This window comes from Scardinius erythrophthalmus, assembly GCF_964197995.2.
Source record: "Scardinius erythrophthalmus genome assembly, chromosome: 12".
In the NCBI taxonomy this organism is placed as follows: Eukaryota; Metazoa; Chordata; class Actinopteri; order Cypriniformes; family Leuciscidae; genus Scardinius; species Scardinius erythrophthalmus.
Window position 1 is genome coordinate 16836429 of NC_138232.1, and position 18703 is coordinate 16855131.

Genomic DNA, 18703 nt, shown 5'->3' on the forward strand with positions numbered 1-18703 from the left:
ATTTCAAAATGGCGGCTGCGTGAAATCAGCGCCTTCATCTCACCGTCTAGGACTAGGTTTACAATAGACCCGATATAGTTCGGCTATGAGTAACCCACTTCTAGCCAAAATAACCTTGAATTTGGTGACTTTTTTTTTTTTTTTTTACCAAAATAACTTGTGATATGTATAATACTCTATCATATAAGTAAAGTCAACAGTGATTACAAGGTGTTTGGTTCCATTTCGTATGTTTATGCGTAAGCCTGTGCGTCTACTCTTGGGCTATAGTTAGACGTCTATTAAATTTTCACTGACTTCCCAAATTTTGCCTTGTTTTAGCCTACTGTAGAGGTCAGGGCTGTGTTTGGATGGCAATCCCAAAATTGTATGCTGGGAAGGTATAGTCACATTTTTTTTAGACAAGTCAATTGTCTATTTTCAATTGTGTATCGGTGTATGAAGCACAGCTCACACAAAAGTAATTGTCAAACCAAACAGCTTTCTGTTGGTCAACGCAACACATTTTGTGACTTGAACCCGTTGTGATATCTGTGTGGGGAAATCCTTAGCACTTACACAAAAATGTCAATCGCATAAATTCCAATTGAAATAACTCGATTTCCCCTACAAAAATGTACAGAACAACAGTAAATGTTATTGTACTTTTATACAGACTACAGAAAATGGACAAATTTTTTGCCTGTGAAATATTTCTTACATTTCACTGTGACCTCACAATTTTGGGAAGGCTAGCAATATTTCGACATAGAAATCAAAAAATCCAAATCTGAAGACATGCACAGCTCATGGTAGAACGTTACGGGTTGTCATCTCGTAATTACGGTTACGACGTGCCGTGAACGCAGAATAAGCTCATACTTTTATTAACCTTAGTTAGTGCTACAAATGGGCTCTTATTGTAAAGTGTTACCATTTCATATAAATTCAAACAGTCATGCTTAAAGATGGCCATTTATAAATATCTACACAAAGGCCATAGCACTGATTTTAGATACAAAATTGTATGTAATGTATACTCACACTTTATTTGATTCTATTTTAGAGCACTTGATAATTCTGTCTAATGAAAATATGTAGCCTATCACACAATGAAAAAAGAACTGAAATCGAATGCGTTTCTGATTTGTTGTGTTTCTCATGTCACTAGCTTTATATGCAACAAAAAAGCTTACAAATAGACAAACTAATGTAAATAGATGGTAACATTGTGACATTAATCATTTGGGTCAGACTTGCGTGTATTTTTTTCACATTGTTTTAACCTCTTGAGGTAGCCTACTAATGTTAGCATCCTCTCAGCCTCATGGAATACATACTGCTGTTCTTTCTCTACTAATGCATCATCAAGTCAACAAATTAATTACTTTATAATGATATGAAACATGTATGTAGTGTACTGTTTACATACCATTTTGTTGTCTATGTTTTAAATCCGTTTCTGAAGTGTTCGCGCAGCCTCGCCTGTCAAAACAAACTCCACAAGGCGTCAGTGCTAGTTTTTATTTCGCCTCTAGAGGCTGCTCTCGTACTGTATAATGACAGCAGACCCTTCTCAGCCGCTCCACCAACTGACGGAACCTGGAAAAACTATCGGTATGAATTTTTGCCTAGAACGATTAGTCCAGCAATCGGTTATCGGTGCAGATTAATCGGCAAAACCAATCAATTGGTCGACCTCATGGCCTTACGGAACGCGCTAATGATGTGTAATGTCTGCACAAGCAGGGTGCGCAAGGTATGGAAATACACAGGCTACTGTATGTTGAAAGGCAGGTAGGACATCGTATCATTGCGTTCGGACAGAATGCAATGATTGGACGAACATTTTTGGTTCCTGAGGCTTCCTTGAGACAGAAATATATATATATATTTTTTAATATTTAGACCACTTCTACTATTGATGCTATCAGGATGTGAAGAGAGTTTCAACCAGTAAAAAAAAAAATCCTCCTACCTTTAAAGTTGGCATGAAACAGAAGTTGCGATAGGCTTTTCGTATTGTGATGTATAGACTATCCAAATGAAGCAGCTTCTCTAACGAGAAAAAAAATGATTTTGTCCATGGGGAACTGATTGGATCCTTAAATCATTGTCATTTTCTAATGTGATCTCATATGATTGACAGGTTGTCCCGCCCTCATGACGAAAAAGAACTCATCAGAGAAGAGAAGGGATGTCCTTGCAAGTAGGAGGGGAAGGGGGCACATAATCTTTTAAAATAATGATTTACACGGATAAATAATTTATAATAAATATTGCATTCCATAAAAAAGAATTGTCAATTTTGATTTCATAGTGACTTTAACTGCATGTGCTTTAAAAATGATTCGCATAAATAAATAAATACTAGGTTTATTTAAATGTTGATAATGTTTTTAATATTTGTTAATAACACAAGGTATATCTGAACACTAGAACTATATTTTTATTACATCATTATCATAGACCGTTATGTGTTACTGTTTTATTTTTATTTTTTTACTTGCTATCGTATATGACATTGTTCTTTTCAGAATAATCGTTTATTTATTTATTTATTTGTTTAAAATACTGTCCTGGTTATAAGGGAAAAAAGAAACTGACAGTCAGAATGTGTTTAGTTTTCCATCGGTGGAGGTCGCCAGCTGTACTGTGTCGAGGCTCATCCTCACTTACTTTCTATCTAGAGTGGTTTGACTCAAAGCACAGACGCCCACCTATCCGCTCTCTCCGACTCACTTTCCACCGAGCGCTTCAAAATGGCGGCAGCTTCATCCATCCAGCCGCCGAGCGTGCACGGGATACAGCGGGAAAACTCACCTCACCCGGAGTCCGACAGCCCCGCGAGCCGACAGGATGAGGACGCAGCATCCGAGGGGATCACCATCCTTAGAGATCTACCGGAACTTGATCCCGAGGAGATCGAGAAACGGCTGGAGAAAACTCGCAGAGAGCTGAGCAACAGGAGGAAGATCCTTATTAAGAACCTGCCACAGGATACAACTAACCAGGTAAAGAGATTTACATAGGCTACATCAGCCTGACAAGTGAAAGTTCCACTGCTCACTAGTTCATGAGAAATAGAAACACATTTCCAAGGGCTCTTAGTATTAAGTATGTTTGTTAAGATACATGTAACAGCTTTTATTATTTCACGTGGTTACGTTAACTTACATCTAACGTATAAACAGACAGTTTAGCACAGCACGTATGATGTATATTTTTCAGCCAAAATAAATAAAATAAGTTCCTAGAAAGTTAAATTAAACAAATGTTAGTTTGAAATACGGATATTTGGCTTTAAATTAACGGCTGAGTAAACGCAAAGAGTTCCGTTTAAGTGACCTTGAAAGATGAATGAATAGAAAAGTGCTGAAACTTTTACGTTTATCATCGGAAGAGCTGTAGTGTAACTGTTTGCGCGCAACCCAAAACGTTATTTGCCTTAAAATAACAAAATGTATATTGTGAATCACCACTGAAGTGAAACGAAAACACAAAAGCGTAAAATATGCAGTAAAATAACAGCCCGACGGCACCTTTTGATGAACGCGCCGCGCGCTCCGTCTGTATAGCCGCCGAGTTCCGCTGAAGACGAGCTGCTCACACCGTTCTATCAGCTTCAGTTTTAAATCAGTCTTTTTGTCTTATGTAGCCTACCCCTACAACATAACAAATACGACTAAAACACTCATTAACATTTACATTTAACTAATTCCGTGTAACTGTTAATATAGCCTACTGGACTTATTTCGAAATACATTCATGTTAATACATGTTAACACTCACTACAGTAACGAATTTCATTTGAATGAGCCATAATGGTTTTTCTTTTACGTTTTGTCAAATTATTCCTAATGATTTGCTGATATGCTGATGTCGTTCCTTTTAAAACGGTTATGATATTTACATATGACTTGTTTACTTAATGAAGGAAGCATGCAGCAGCTTTTATTAATTTGCCTGGTTGTGGTTAGACGTTGTCTTGAGGCATGTTTGCTCATGGAGACAGACAGACAGACTGAGATCCGGCTGAGGGCGTTCAGGCAGGGAGAACAGCACAGCGGTGAGCTGAACTCTGAGTGGGAGATTTTCATATTCAAGGAGCTGAGGTAGCTGCTGCCGATGGCATTTTTTCCTACAGAGTTTTCCCCCACATTATTAATGTCAGTAAACATGTCGGATACCTGGCTCCTTGAGGGAGGTGTAATATTTCCCCAGCTTCAGGAGGAGATGAATGCAGTTAATATCCAATTGTTAGTATCTCCTGAAAAGATGCCGCCGCACTGTACGTCTGCTCTTCAACAGTGCTCAACACATGCAGTTTCATATTAGGTCGTCATGATGAATATCTCATGCAAAACGCTGGGGTTTTTTTAATAGGTGAATTGAGGTTGATTGGGACACTTTTTCCAAGTCATCTCAATGGCAAAAAGTGTCCCAATCATCCTGAATTCACCCTATGATTAATTGTTTTGATATACTATTGTATATTATTTCACATAGCACATACTGCATTGTGTATTACAAGCACCTATAACCTTAGACAGCACGACAGTGAGTAACAGTTTGGAGAAAAGTGTCAGGTGCACACCACCGCTGTGATCGGGTCACCGAGTAGCGGCTTATCACTAAGAACACATGTCAGGCAAAGCAGCTCTCTCTCTTTCTGTCTGTGTCCCTCATTCATACATACACAATCACTCCGCTCCTTATACTGAATAATTTAGGAGCTGGTCGGTCACAGGTTGGGGCAGTATAAATGTCAGAAATCATGTTGATTGGCTCTTTGTCAGGTGACATCTGATGTGCTTCATATTTTGGGTGATCTCACCCCCTCCCCACGGTTGAGCTCTGTCCACTCTTCCACAGGTTTGTTGTTGGTTTGTCAGTAGCAGATGTTAAGCACTGGAGGATGGAGGTGCATGTTCTGACAACAATTAACGTGCATGTTCACACAACAGTTAACAAAAAAACAAACAAATAAAATTAAAATGAAAACATTGAAATTATATATAGGCTATATATGCATATACAGTATATGTAAAAGTTTTTGAGTCACCTTTTGAATATGTTTTTTGACAAACTATTACATTATTTATTTATTTATTTATTCATTTATTACAGTGGTATTTTATATCAAGAGACTATTTATTAATAATAAAAGGTTTAGTCATTTTTAGTTTTTTTGTCTTTTTTTACTTTTAAAAAATAGTTCTATAATTTTAATCATTTTTTCAGTTTTAATTAATTTAGTGCATCAAGTTAAACTAAATGAAAATTAGAAATATTGCCTTTTTTCAGTTAACATTTATTTTAATTCAGATATAATTTTTTTATGTTTTAGTTAACTATAACCCTGAGTTATATGTGAAAAAAATGAATAATAATTTAAATAATAATTTACTGTCCCCAAGCTGTCTTCTGTCAGTTTTTGAATGTAATCCTTGAAACCAGTAGGTCTTTATCACCTACCCCTAAATAAAAATAGATTTCAAATCTGCCAAAAATTTAGGAAATATGTAGTCTTATATGTTTAGAATTGCTAAGGGATCAGATTCAGCAGTGTTGTAACATAAGAACCTCCAAACATGGAACAGACATGTACTTGATTATACCTTGTTTTTTGTAGAGTTATAAGCCAAGTATGCCACTTGAAATCACATGAAATCATTAAAAATGCCTTCAGTGTGTAGGCAGTTAAAGGAGAACTTGGTAGCTTTTTTAACTTAATAAAACTGTCTAGAAATCATTTGGATGGTTAAACAACCTGTTCTGGTGATATTGGTGACTTTCCCCGCTCCCCCCAGCGTTCCCAGGCGGAAAACCAACCTTGCAACTTGTTCACTACCGTCCCGGCAAGATAGAAATTGGAAGTCTCGTGAGAAGCGAAAGCGAGAACGAGAACGAGCGCGAAACACAAATCGCTTTACGGCAATTCGACATAAACACACACGCATGTATGATGTATTACCAGATTACCCACCTCGATAGACATAGCTCCACGCGATACAGTTGGCTTGCTCCGATCAAAACAAACGCACATGAGCAGCGGTAGAGAGGGGGAGGAGGCCGCCGCAAGTGAGTTTTTTACGACTGTGTTGTGAAATATACGCCCCCCCACAGCTGTAGGGGGAGCTCGTGGGGAAAACATGCGACAACAAAAGGGAAAATCAGCGAAGAAGTGACTAGAGTTCGCTAGAGTTGCCGAGTTCTCCTTTAACAGTGACAGTCAACAGAGAGCTTACATATCACTTATTTAAATCTTGAATGATAGGGATCAGTATCGGCCGATTGTGAATGTGATGACAAAAATCAATATTTGGAATCGGCTGCAAAAAATCCTGATCGAAGCATTCCTACTGTTTACCTAGTGTTGCTCGCTAGAATAAATTGTTTCCTTTCCCCTTCCTTCTGAAGATTAGTTTTTGACTGGTTTAAATTTCTCTCTGTTCTGTCCTGACCTCTCATCACCTTGGCTGTTGAATCGGGTCACCATAAGACAAAGCAAGCTCTGCATCTGATAAGAGTTTTCATGTCTGACCCCACTATCTAGCTTTCCTGTGTGCAAAAACCTTTAAATTTCATCATGCGTACTCTGTTTAGTAGGAGACCGCAGCCTGACCAAACTCAGACTAAAATACAGTGAAAGTTGTTAAACTCATCTAAAATGCTATGAAAGTGAAACAATTAAAATCTCAGACAATTAAATCCAGTTTGACAGTTGTTCTGCTGTCCATTATGAACAGTTTATTGAAAAACATTAAATTAAATAGAATAAATTAAATTATTTTACATATTAATTAAGGTCATAGACGATAAAACAACTAAGAATGAGTATGTTGTGGAAATGTTAAATACTGCATGACATTTATGACTAAATATAATTACTAGGAGTCAGACTAAATGTACTGTACATGGAAACTAGATGTTTTTCATAATTAATTCCTGATGTATTGCACACAATTCTGTTAGTTTTCCATCCATGTTTGACATTGCCTGGAGCCGGGCTAGTATAAAAGCTTGTCCTACCTAGCAACAGTAACCAAGGGGGTGAAGTTTAGTGAAAGATTATCTCATTGAGTGACAATAACAAATTTGTTCTTCACATTGCAAATGGAAAATGAAAAACTACCATATTTAAAAGTGTGTGTTGTGAAATAGTAGTTAGCAGCTTTCATCAATGTCACAGACCTACAACACATTCAGAAAAAAAAAATACCCATCTCATCGTGGCCATGTCTTCTCGCTCAGTACAAAAATTATACAGAAGTGAGCATATTTAAACTCTCACTGATAAATTCCTCTCTCTTTTAGTTTTAACTTCCCTCTTTTAGTTTTAAATCCTCTTGTTAATGCAGACCGTCTTTCAGCATGAACTGTGCTTCATTGGTGAACATGCGCAGGGACATTAATCAAGGGCAGTAACCTCCATTCGTTCTGTTAGCTTTCAACCGTCCCAGATGTTTAGTTGAATCATAGCGGGCCGATGCTGGTCCTGACATTGTGATCCATTTCTAATGGTATCCGGATGCTTACTCAGGCTTTCTGGCCATTTATGGGCCATTACAATGCATGTGTTAAGAGAAAGCCATAACTGAGGCAGACTTCATTGTGTGGAAAGTGTCTTGTTGACTCTGTCTAGAGGGAGAGGAAGGGAATGCATTGCTCTTTGAAATGGCAAAGAAAGTGAATTAGACTAAATGTTCTTCCATTTACCAAAGTAGTACTTTACAGAATTTGAAGCTGAAAAAAAAGTAGTTTATACTGTAGATTAGATTAGATTTATGTCTGTGCTGTCTACTCAATTTCAATTGGTTTTCAGACATATCGAAGGCGATGAATATATTAACAGATATGAGTAGTATTAAAGTAAATTCAAATACTCATATTACCACTCATATTAGTCTAGTTCTCTTCTCATTTACTCAGTCATGTTACTTTCTTTCTTCTGTGGAACACAAAAAGAGAAGTTTTGAAGAATATCCAAGCTGTTATTGTCGTACAGTAAAATGTAGTGATCTGGGGCTGGGTCTGTCAACCTCCTGAAAGATAAAAAATAAACAAAACCATAAAAGTATAATTAAAGGGTTAGTTCACCCCAAAAAGAACATTCTGTCATCATTTACTCACCCTCATGTCTTTCCAAACCCTTAGAACATTCATTAATCTTCAAATGACAATATTTTTTAATGAAACCTGAGAGTTCTGTCATGTAAACAACACTCTGAGGATTCAAAAAAGTCAAAAATTTTAAATGTAATATAGGAATCAAGTGGTTTAACCCAGTCTTCTGAAGAGACACGATTGTAGAGCTGTCACTAACGATTATTTAGATAATTGATTATTATCAATAATTGATTATTTTGACGATTAATCGAGTAATCTGATATTTTTTGTGGTAGTAAAAATAGACCCAAGCCTTTAAAATGACTTAAAAAACATATATAACAATGAGGCAATAATATTTGGTTCAAATGAAGTATCAAAAACAAGTAGGCCTAAACATATGGTTTTATAGAACAAAGCTGTTAAAATACAATATATAAAAAGTCATCTTATGTACATTATGTATTATAGCAAATGCCTGCAGAGGGCAGCCTGTTGTTGTTACACTTTACTGCAGATTAAATCCTTGTTTAATATAGTCCAAACAACATTTTCAATTCAAATGTTTACTTAATCTTTAATATTTGGCAACTTCTTTATGATAGAAATGCTACAGCCACTGTAATTTCTTGAACAAGAACATAGACATCAAAACATTGTAAACTTAGATCGAGGGTTTAATATCTTATTTTGACCCCAACGGGATGCACCATCTCCCCAATCCTCTTTGTCATGGGCATGAACCTTCTAATAACAGCAGTGGAAGGCATGTAACCTGTGGCCCCGTCCTGGAATCAGGCATCATTCAGCCGGTTCTGCAGGGTTTCATGGACGAGTTAACAATAACAACTGTGATGCATGTCCAAGTAAGATGGGTACTGGAAACCCTGGATAACGTAGCAACTTGGGCAAGGTTGTCATTCAAGGCCAGGAAGTCCAGAAGGCTGGTGATCAGGAAGGGCAGCAGAGTCACGAGTACGTTTGGACTCCAAGTTCAAGGCGAGGTAATTCAATCCATTGAGAGCAGCCCCATAAAGTGCTTGGGAAAGTGGTTCAGTGCATCACTGAAAAATGGTGGCAATGTTGCAGACGCTGTAAAGCAAACTGAAGAATAGTTGAAGAAGATTGACAGGAAAATTTAAAACCTGGCTGTACCAGCACAGTCTTCTGCCCAGGCTTATTTGGCTCCTCACAGTCTATGAGTTCCCCATAACAGTTGTAGAAGGCATCGAGAGGAAAACCAACAAGCACCTGCGGAGATGGTCTTTGGTGGGCCTCTACATCCGTTCAGGACAGCTGCAGCTCCCTCTGTCATCTGTCGTGGAGGAGTTCAAGGTGGCAAAATGCAGAGTTGTGCTAAGTCTGAGAGATTCCAAAGACGTCCGGGTAAAGCAAGCAGGCATCATTGCAAGACCAGGCCGTAAATGGGCAGTTAGCTCAGCCAGTGAACAGGCAGAAAGCTCACTGAAGTGGCATGCCATTATTGGCAATCCCTGCATAGGCCGCCAAGGCCTGGGGTCGACACACTTCCAACAGTTCGGGAATGCAAGCACAAAGATTAAGCGAGGCATGGTCCAGTCATAAATCCGAGCTCAAGAGGAACAGAGGCGTTTGTCCAGAGCAGTGAAACAAGCATCCCAGGGAGCGTAGACAAAATGGAATCTGCCCAAGCGTAAGATCACATGGGCAGAGTTGTGGAGACTGGAGCCCTACCACATCTCTTTCCTGCTGAGCCCCGGGGACGACCTGTACTGCAAGCTCTGTGGTCAAAAGGGGACACTGACACACACATCTTTAACCTAAGGTCGATATAGGTGGCTCCGCGACAAGGTGCTCCTGTCCCTGGCCGACACACTTGAGCGAGAGAGGTGCAAGAACAGGCTAGGTCGCACAGATGAGAGAAAAAATATCACCTTCATCAAGGAGGGAGCCAGACCCTTCGCAGCCAGGTCATCAGCAAAATCCAATCTGCTGCAAACCACAAGCTCTTCGGAAATGACAGTCGACGTCAGAAGGAGGCTGCAGTTTCCGGAAGTTGTCAACACAGCTCTTTGCCCAGACATCGTCCTGTGGTCAGCCAAACATCGTAAAATCATTGTAATCGAGCTGACCATGCCATGGGATGAGGGCTGTGAGGAGGCTCATGAGAGGAAGGCCTTGAAATATCAGCCTTTAATCCAGGAGTGCAAAGACAAAGGATGGCAGGCATGGCTGTTCCCTGTGGAAGTAGGGTGCAGAGGCTTTCCTGCCAAATCAGCATGGCGGCTGTTGTCAGCTTTAGGCATGGACGAGAAGAGCAAAAAGAACGCTACTCGTAGGATGGGAGAGGAGGCTGAACAAGTTTCATGATGCATATGGAGTAAGAGAGAGGAAGACAGCTGGAAGCCAGGAGCAGATGGGCAGTAATTTGGCCACCACTGCCAACCCACCAACTGGAGAGTGTTGTGGTTAAGGTTCGAAACACTCAAGGAAGGTTGGGTACCACCTGATGGTATTTGCTTAGGGCTGAAAGCTACTATTACCTTAAGGGTAATCGATGAAAGCACCCAACAGGTGTATTCCACAATTGAAATTATGATTAAAGGAGAACTCCGATCAATTTTAACATTGAGCTCATTTTTTTGTACATTTGGAGTGCTGTCAATACAGAGAACAACGGCAAAAATCAGTGTTGCCTACACCGAGTTATTCTATTTTTAAAATTTGCACCCTGTTGACTTCATGGGGCAAGTACTAAACCTGCTTTTAGCCTCTTAACATCCTTGATGTGTCATTACAAGTGCACAGAAAATGTGAGTGATTCCTTTTGAGTGAACACGAGTGAATCTGACTGCAGTAGATCCAAATGTACAAAAAAATGAGCTCAATGTTAAAATTGACCGGAGTTCTCCTTTATCTGTTTGTATATTTTTAGTAACATATTGATGTATTCTCTTGTGTTGGCGTAAGTTTATAAATGATTTACATTACAAATCTAATGAAATGGCAGACATTGATGTTCCCAGATTAACGTTATAAGCAACCCAAGCGCACAGCATATGCAGAGATGAAGTTTGAGACGAGCTCCACGCATGTAAATGATAACAGTTCATGTGGAGCAGCATTTACTGTGAACGGAGCTGCTCTGAGGCACATGTAAATAATTAAAGTGCATATATATTAAACCAGTATTCATTTAATTGAATCATAGTCTTTGTGAATTCTCAATATCATTATGCTGTAGTATGTTTTTTAAATGGTTTTAATACAACGTGCAGCCTTCTACTTCGTGCAGGATTCTAGTCCATGGGATGCACCACTTCCGGTATTTTGCGGGTTACTCGACATGGCTAAATTGAAATTGAGTACTCGAATATACATAGAGCACATGAAATATGTTAAATGGAAGCTCAGAGTGCTTACTTGAGTGGTTGAGTGTCCGTTTACTATAAAAAAAAAAAAAACATTTTAAAATAGTCATAGTTCACGCAAAACCTCTTAAATCCAAAGTATACTTCAGTTCTGAGACATATATAGTGTATGTGGACATCCAAATGCATAGGCCTAGCTTTTGAAAGCATACTCCTTTTGATACCATGCGGTTGACACAAGAACACTGAAAAAATGTCATCCTTGTCCAGTGTCTGACTCTGTGCTATTACTCTTCAGAAGTGATGACAGATAAAAATGTCTTTGTACTTTTTTTAAACTAGAGTTGTGTTTGTCTCTTGAAGTTGCCTGCTGGCAATAATTTTATCTCTAAATACTCATCTTTGATAATCAAAAGGACATATTTAAAAAAATATTCCTGTGAAAATAACTTCTTCATACCTTAAAACAGCCTGAATGTAACTACACCCTTGCTTCCTTTAGTTAAACTTTAGTATACGCAGAACCATGAATATGCAAATTAGTCCCACACCAGCTCGGACTACCTGATCCACTCAACTGTAGTAAACGCTACACAGTGGCAAGTGGAAATATCGGTTTAATTCAGCCATATATGTCTGAACCAGAAACTGATTTAGAAGAAGAAGAGGAAGAGAGAATTATACATGAGTCATCTCTGCAAGGCGATTTATCAGAATGGTAATGCATTTAATGTATCACTCTTTACAACATCGGACACTCAATGGTAATTGATATGATTAGCCTTTGGTCTAACTACATGATCAAACAGCTAGTAATGTGTTACACAAACCAAGTTCCCGTTCACCATTTTAGAATCAGACAGCTTCCTTCTAAAAATCATTAGTCTTTAACGTCATAAAAAGTAGGGATGCACCGAAATGAAAATTCAGGATGCACTTGGCTGAAAACCGAAACTGAAAATAAGTAATAAAGTATTAATTAATTAATTAATTAAATGTATTTAATAATCAACACTCAAATAGCTAAAACGGAGTTTAACTTGCACATAAGACCGTTTGTATATCAACTTTTTAACAGAATGGTTTCTATTCCAGTTTGTTTGCGAAATATAAACATTTAAGTGAAAATAAACTGTAATAACTTGTTTTCATGACAGATTTATTCAAACATGCTTTAAATAAGGAAGACATCATTATCAGGTTATGTGATACACTGCATATATATAGCAAAATGCTCTTATCTAGAGTTATTTGTTTGTCTAGCTAACTAATGAGTTTATGGACATCAGCTTTCCTGAGGGAAATGTAACACTAAGTGACATTGTATAGCCTAAGCTGTTTTATTGACATCTTTCCCCAGTTGAAACATTCATTTAGTGAATACATGAGACAAGATTAATTTTAGTAAGTTATAATGTATTTTTCAACACACCTTCTGGTGTTCAGCCATGTTTATTTTGTGCTATAGCTAGTAGTAAAGAGGAGCTGATATGATTGGTTCATTTGCGCTTGATCCGTGCTGCCGCTTGACTTGAGGCAGCTACAGTGATCTGTCACTCCCTATTAAAACAACGTTTTATTGTTTAAATTTCATAATAAAATCGACAGAATTTTAAAGACTTTGCTTCATATTAAAAGTAACAAAGCTTTTTACGATTATTGGATGGCAGGCGCACTACATATGTTTAGAGAAGTTTTGTTCATGCATCACTAAACTGCACAGACTAAAAGATTTTAGTTTGAGGAAACCACATAATTACTGATTAAAATCGAAAAATTAATATTATTTTAAAGTGTTTTAAAGTGTTTTATTTTTATTTTGATAAATGTTATCAAAGTAGGGCTAGCAGAAACTATTATTATTATTTTATTATTGTTTATGTTTATTAAATTATAACAGTTTGCAATATTTTTGTATTTGCTCTGGAATAGTTTAAAAGGAGATTATCAATCACTGATCAGAGTTTTGAATTAATGCATCATGGAGATGGACAGTTCTTTCTTAAAGGGATAGTTCATCCAAAAATGAAATTTCTGTCATTAATTTCTTACTCTCATGTCGTTCAAAACCCGTTAGACCTTCGTTCATCTTCGGAACACAAATGGAGATATTTTTGGGCTTTCTGACCCCCCCATAGACTGCAACGTTATTACCACTCTCAAGGCTCAGAAAGGTAGTAAAGATATCGTTTCATTTATTTGTGTTCCAAAGATGAACGAAGGTCTTATGGGTTTGGAATGACATGAGGGTGTGTAATCAATGACAGAATTTAATTTTTTGGCTGAACTAACAACACTTTAACTATTATATTCACAAGTTGCTAGACAGAATCATGAAACTGGTCTAATGACACACTTTTTAGGAATCTTAAGGGCTAAGATCACTTAACTTAAGATCAACATGAAATTCACAATTTTAGCTCCTCAGTAAAATCATTGTGAAAGTTCGATAGACCGGCAGCTTTACATGAAATTACACGTCGCAGTGAACAGTAACTCAGCGTAGCACACAACCCCACACTGTTCCTGTATGCCGTGTCCCCTGTCGAATCCAGAAGTCCCTTTGTCATAATTCAAGTGTGTCCTTCTGGATGCTCCTTATGACCTGCTAAAGAAACACACAAAGCCAGGGTGGGCACCTCTGGTTTATCTCTCTTTACACATTCGAGATGTGACAGCAGGGCCTGCTGTGTGCATAAAAGGGAAGAGGAAGAGATTTATGAGACAGCGTTTGTGTGTGTTTATCTGATGGATAACAACGGACACTGTTTCTTTGTGTGGCTGCAGATAGGAACCCTATTTTCATGGCCACACCTTAATTGTATCGATTTTCATAATGATAGAAAGAACATTTGTTTGAATGGTGCCCTATATTTCCGGATGATCACTCACTGGATTTATTATTACTGAATCTCTGAGTTTTTAATGATATTTCTCTGATGATATTTTTTCTTATGCGTTTCACCAGGAAAAAAAAAAACGTTTATGACCTTTATTTGATTTAAGAAAATGAAGAAACCCTTCTGAAAGAGATATTTTATGTCTCCGATTCTCTTTAAAATGATGGCTGGAGGCCAAATGCGACATTACTCACACAATGTGCCAACATTCTTTCCTCTTGAATCCTCACACAAATGAAATCATCAGCCCAATACGATATGTATATGCATGCAAGAGAAATTATTGCCCTATAAAGTTAACACCTTGTTAAACCAGTTATGGATCTTTTCAAATCCCTATATGAGGCTATATATTATTAGGCATATTTTGTTTAAATTTCGACTGCAATAGTGTTCCAACTTTTTACTTTTCAGAATGATTTCTTGCTACAGACAGATTATTGTAGTGGATCAATGTATTTTGGTGACGTAATAATAGTGTTTTTTAAAATGTGCATTGTATAGTGTATAAATACAGAGTGTAATAACGGTCTATCCCTGCCACAATTTATTTTATTTTACGCTATTAGTTTAGTATTAGCTTATTCACAACTTTAGCTCTTGCTCCACTCAGGGTTTTCCATTTACTCTCCAGTAAATGAAAGAGGAGCAACGCTCAGCCAATTTAAATTTGAGGATCTAACTGCTTTATAATATAATTTCTTTTATATAATAAAAAACAAACACAGTTTTATTCTCTCACTCTTTATTTATACATAATCTACATACAGTGTGGAATGAATTTTCTCACTTTTTGTCTCTTTTTCATTCCCCCCAGGAGGTCCATGAAATTCTGAGAGAGTACGAACTCAAATACTGTTTTGTGGACCGGAACAAAGGAACAGGTAATTGGCCTCCTTCAGTCATCCTTCTGCTCTCATGTTTCTAATGGTTCTTTTCCATCTCAGCCATCAGAATCCAGACCTCTCTCTCTCTCTCAAAAAAAACCCCCAAAAAAACCACCACACATTTGCCTACTTAGCACACCTGAGATGTTAATTTCCTGTGGTGGTGAATGAGCACTTACAGAGAATTGTCTTGATGGAGAGTCTCAGCTCTCTAACTGCAAAAATGTTGCCTGTTCCTTTGAAGTAAAGTGAAGCTTTGAGGTTATTTGAGTTTGTACATTCTGTCACAGTGCTTATTTGTCCATTTCTATTTCTATTCCATTTTAAATATTGAATCAACTGAGCAGGTGCATTTTAGATTTCACATATAATTTTAACTTCATAATAATATAAATGAATAAGATGTAATATTTTAACTTCAGTCCATCACTTACAATGATGATCTAATAGATCACAAAGAGCTGCTATTTCAACTGCATTTCAGACAATTGGAAAGCTCAGGGTTACTTCCAAAACAAACCAAGCTTGTAATTTTCATCCATGCAGAAAAATCATTTTAAGTCTAACATATGGTAAAAAGATAAAGGATGATTGATAAAAATGTTTTGAAGTCAAGCATAACATGTATTTCATCGTTTCAGTTTAAAGGTCCCGTTGCATGCGATTCCATGTTTAAAACTTTAGTTAGTGTGTAATGTTGCTGTTAGAGCATAAATAATATCTGTAAAATTATAAAGCTCAAAGTTCAATGCCAAGCGAGATATTTTATTTAACAGAAGTTGACTACAAAAAACGGCTCGATTGGACTACACCCCTCTACATCCTGCATTGGTGACATCACCAGAACCGTTTCTTGACTAACCTCCGCCCACAGGAATGCTCCCTCAACTCTACTGGCTACTTGCGCACTTCTTATAACTTAGGCTACTGTGTTTACTCAGCTCTTACGGTGATTTTCTGAAGTAAAACTGACGCTTCATCTTTTGTGTGATGTACAATAAACTTTATTAAACTCATCAGTACATGTTTGATCATCATTCAGACAGCAGACTTGTAGGCTATTAATAAATAATGGATACATAGCCTACAAGCAGATGACAAATACGTTATAATAACCGTAATTAAACTACTAAACCATACCTGTTTCATCTCTATACAGCAATCTGACTCTGTAGGCATTATTGTCCGACTCGAAATGAACGCCGTTACTGAGAGTTTCTGATATTATCATCATTCCGTGAGATGAATGTTTCCTGACAGACTGAGCACGAGCTCATGAAGCTCCGCCCCCTGTGTCGTCCAGCAGCACCTCATTTGCATTTAAAGGGGACACACTGAAACGGCTCGTTTTTCTGAGCCCCAAAAAATGTCAATTTAAACATGCTGTAAAAAATGATCTGTTGGGTATTTTGAGCTCAAACTTCACATACACACTCTGGGGACATCAGAGACTTATTTTACATCTTGTGAAAAGGGGCATAGAACGGGACCTTTAAGTAATTAGAGGAAACAGCTTAAAAAGAGGAAAGGCTTGTTCACTTGGAACTGGTACTGATAGTTCATAGGTTTGAAGTGTCACGGGTAGTTGTCCTGAACAAAGCACACGACAGGAATAATCCAGGAAACAGTCTTTAATTCAAAAATATTTAAGAAAACTCAGGGAACCTGATTCACAACACCTCAACATTGACGAGACAGGACAAGGACTGCAAGAACACAGGGAGTATAAATACTAGAACAAATGAGGGAACTTTTAAGCTAATTAATTGGACGACAGGCGTAATGAATCAAACAGACACAGTCTAGGGGCCTATATCATGAAGCTGGGTTAGTTTAAAAGGGGTCATATGATGGTTCTAAATAGAACATTATTTTGTGTATTTGGTTTAATGCTGTGTGTTTACATGGTTTTAGGGTAAAAAAAAGTCATTATTTTACACATACTGTACATTATTGTTGCTCCTCTATGCCCCGCCTTTCTGAAACGCGTCGATTTTTAAAGATCATTCTGAAAAGTGCGGTGTGCTCTGATTGGCTAGCGATCTAGTGCATTGTGATTGGCCCAAAAATCTTAAGCGTGTGACAGAAATGTCACGCCCCTTACCATATGGAACATCAGCTCCCAAAGCGATAATGTCGGAACTACCTTATCAATTCGAGCCCAAATCTGAACTGGAAAATACAGATGACCAAGCTGATCGATCAACTTTGCCAACGCGACTGGAGCAGAACGTAGCAGATTGGTAAGGTTTTATTTCATTGGGGACATAATTACTGATTATAATGACTTACTGTCTTTTTACGCGTCGCACTACGGGTGTGAGTACACTATGTAAACATAGAACTATGTCTGCATTTGTGATCGTAGAAATGACAGCAAACGCTACTCTATAATGCTCAAAACTCGTGTTTGAATTGTCAGTAGCAAATTCTCAAAATATGAAAACATACTTACTTGGTGTCTTCGAGTCAGAAGCACCAGAATGTACATGCAAAGATGGAATTGCCCACTTTTTAGAATGAGCCTTTGTACACAACACCGGCCTTGTACTCTCACAGGTTCTGGAAACAGTCCTCCGAAAAAAGCACTGCACACAGTCAAAATATTTAGTTGTACTGTTCTAAAACAGTTGTAAATAAAGCACTGTTTTCTAATTGTGTCTTTTTTTGGAAGGCCAAACAAAGTAGTTTGGCTTTCGCAACGAAAAACACAGCATTTCCACGATATGGTGGCGCCGACGGCAACAATAATACAGCGATAATAAAAGTTACGCCTTCTTTCTTTGCGTATACATTTGGGCGGTGTTATGAAACTCTTCCCCCACACACTGACGTAGATTTGTGGGGGCGTGTTTGAACGAAGCGTTTTAGGAAGGCGTGGCTGAGCCTTCACTTTTATAAAGAATATCTCTTTAGGTTTGACACTTTGAGCTTTGTAACTCTGCAGATCTTATACATGCACTAACAGCAACATAACACACTAAAGAAAAAGGAAAAAAAGAAATTGCATCATATGACCCCTTTAAGCCAACCCTGGGCTTTAGGCACCATGAAAGTGGCTTGGCTTTTAGCGTTGTTCACTGCCATAGTAATTTATACTCCACGGCTAACCTTCTCTGGGGCAGGTTATGTTCTGAACCGAAATTGTCACTTGCCCAGTTTCTTTTGCTATTTCAACTCATGGTACAGCATCTACAGCATAATGGTACAAACAAATCCTGATTGAATTGGTTCGGTTTTGTTAACTTGAAACTAATCCTGTAACCCTGAGTTTGTTCAACTACCATAGACCCTAGGAAAACTAGGTCAACTGACAGGATACACTGGTAAACAGGACTGAACCAAAATGCGAATACATTCACACTCCTCCAGACCTTGAAAATGTAAGCAACCGGCACGTGCGCATACCTTTTACAGACTGCCTAAATTTGGCACAACCTTTACCGTGTCAGTTCAGGAAACAAGGTTGTAGTAT

At 37.9% G+C, this 18703-nt stretch overlaps 1 protein-coding gene across 1 annotated transcript in view; it reads left to right on the forward strand.

Annotated features, from left to right (window-relative positions):
- Positions 1–2679: 2679 nt before the first annotated feature.
- LOC308699148 (ribonucleoprotein PTB-binding 2-like) overlaps positions 2680–18703 on the forward strand; it is a gene marked incomplete at its 3' end in the record, with an annotated part of 75426 nt that continues 59402 nt past the window's right edge. Inside the window, exons 1-2 of the mRNA XM_081379739.1 lie at positions 2680–2993; positions 15159–15225. Of these exons, the coding sequence (XP_081235865.1) occupies positions 2742–2993; positions 15159–15225 (319 nt within the window). The 5' untranslated portion in view covers positions 2680–2741. The remainder of the gene's footprint in view (positions 2994–15158; positions 15226–18703) is intronic.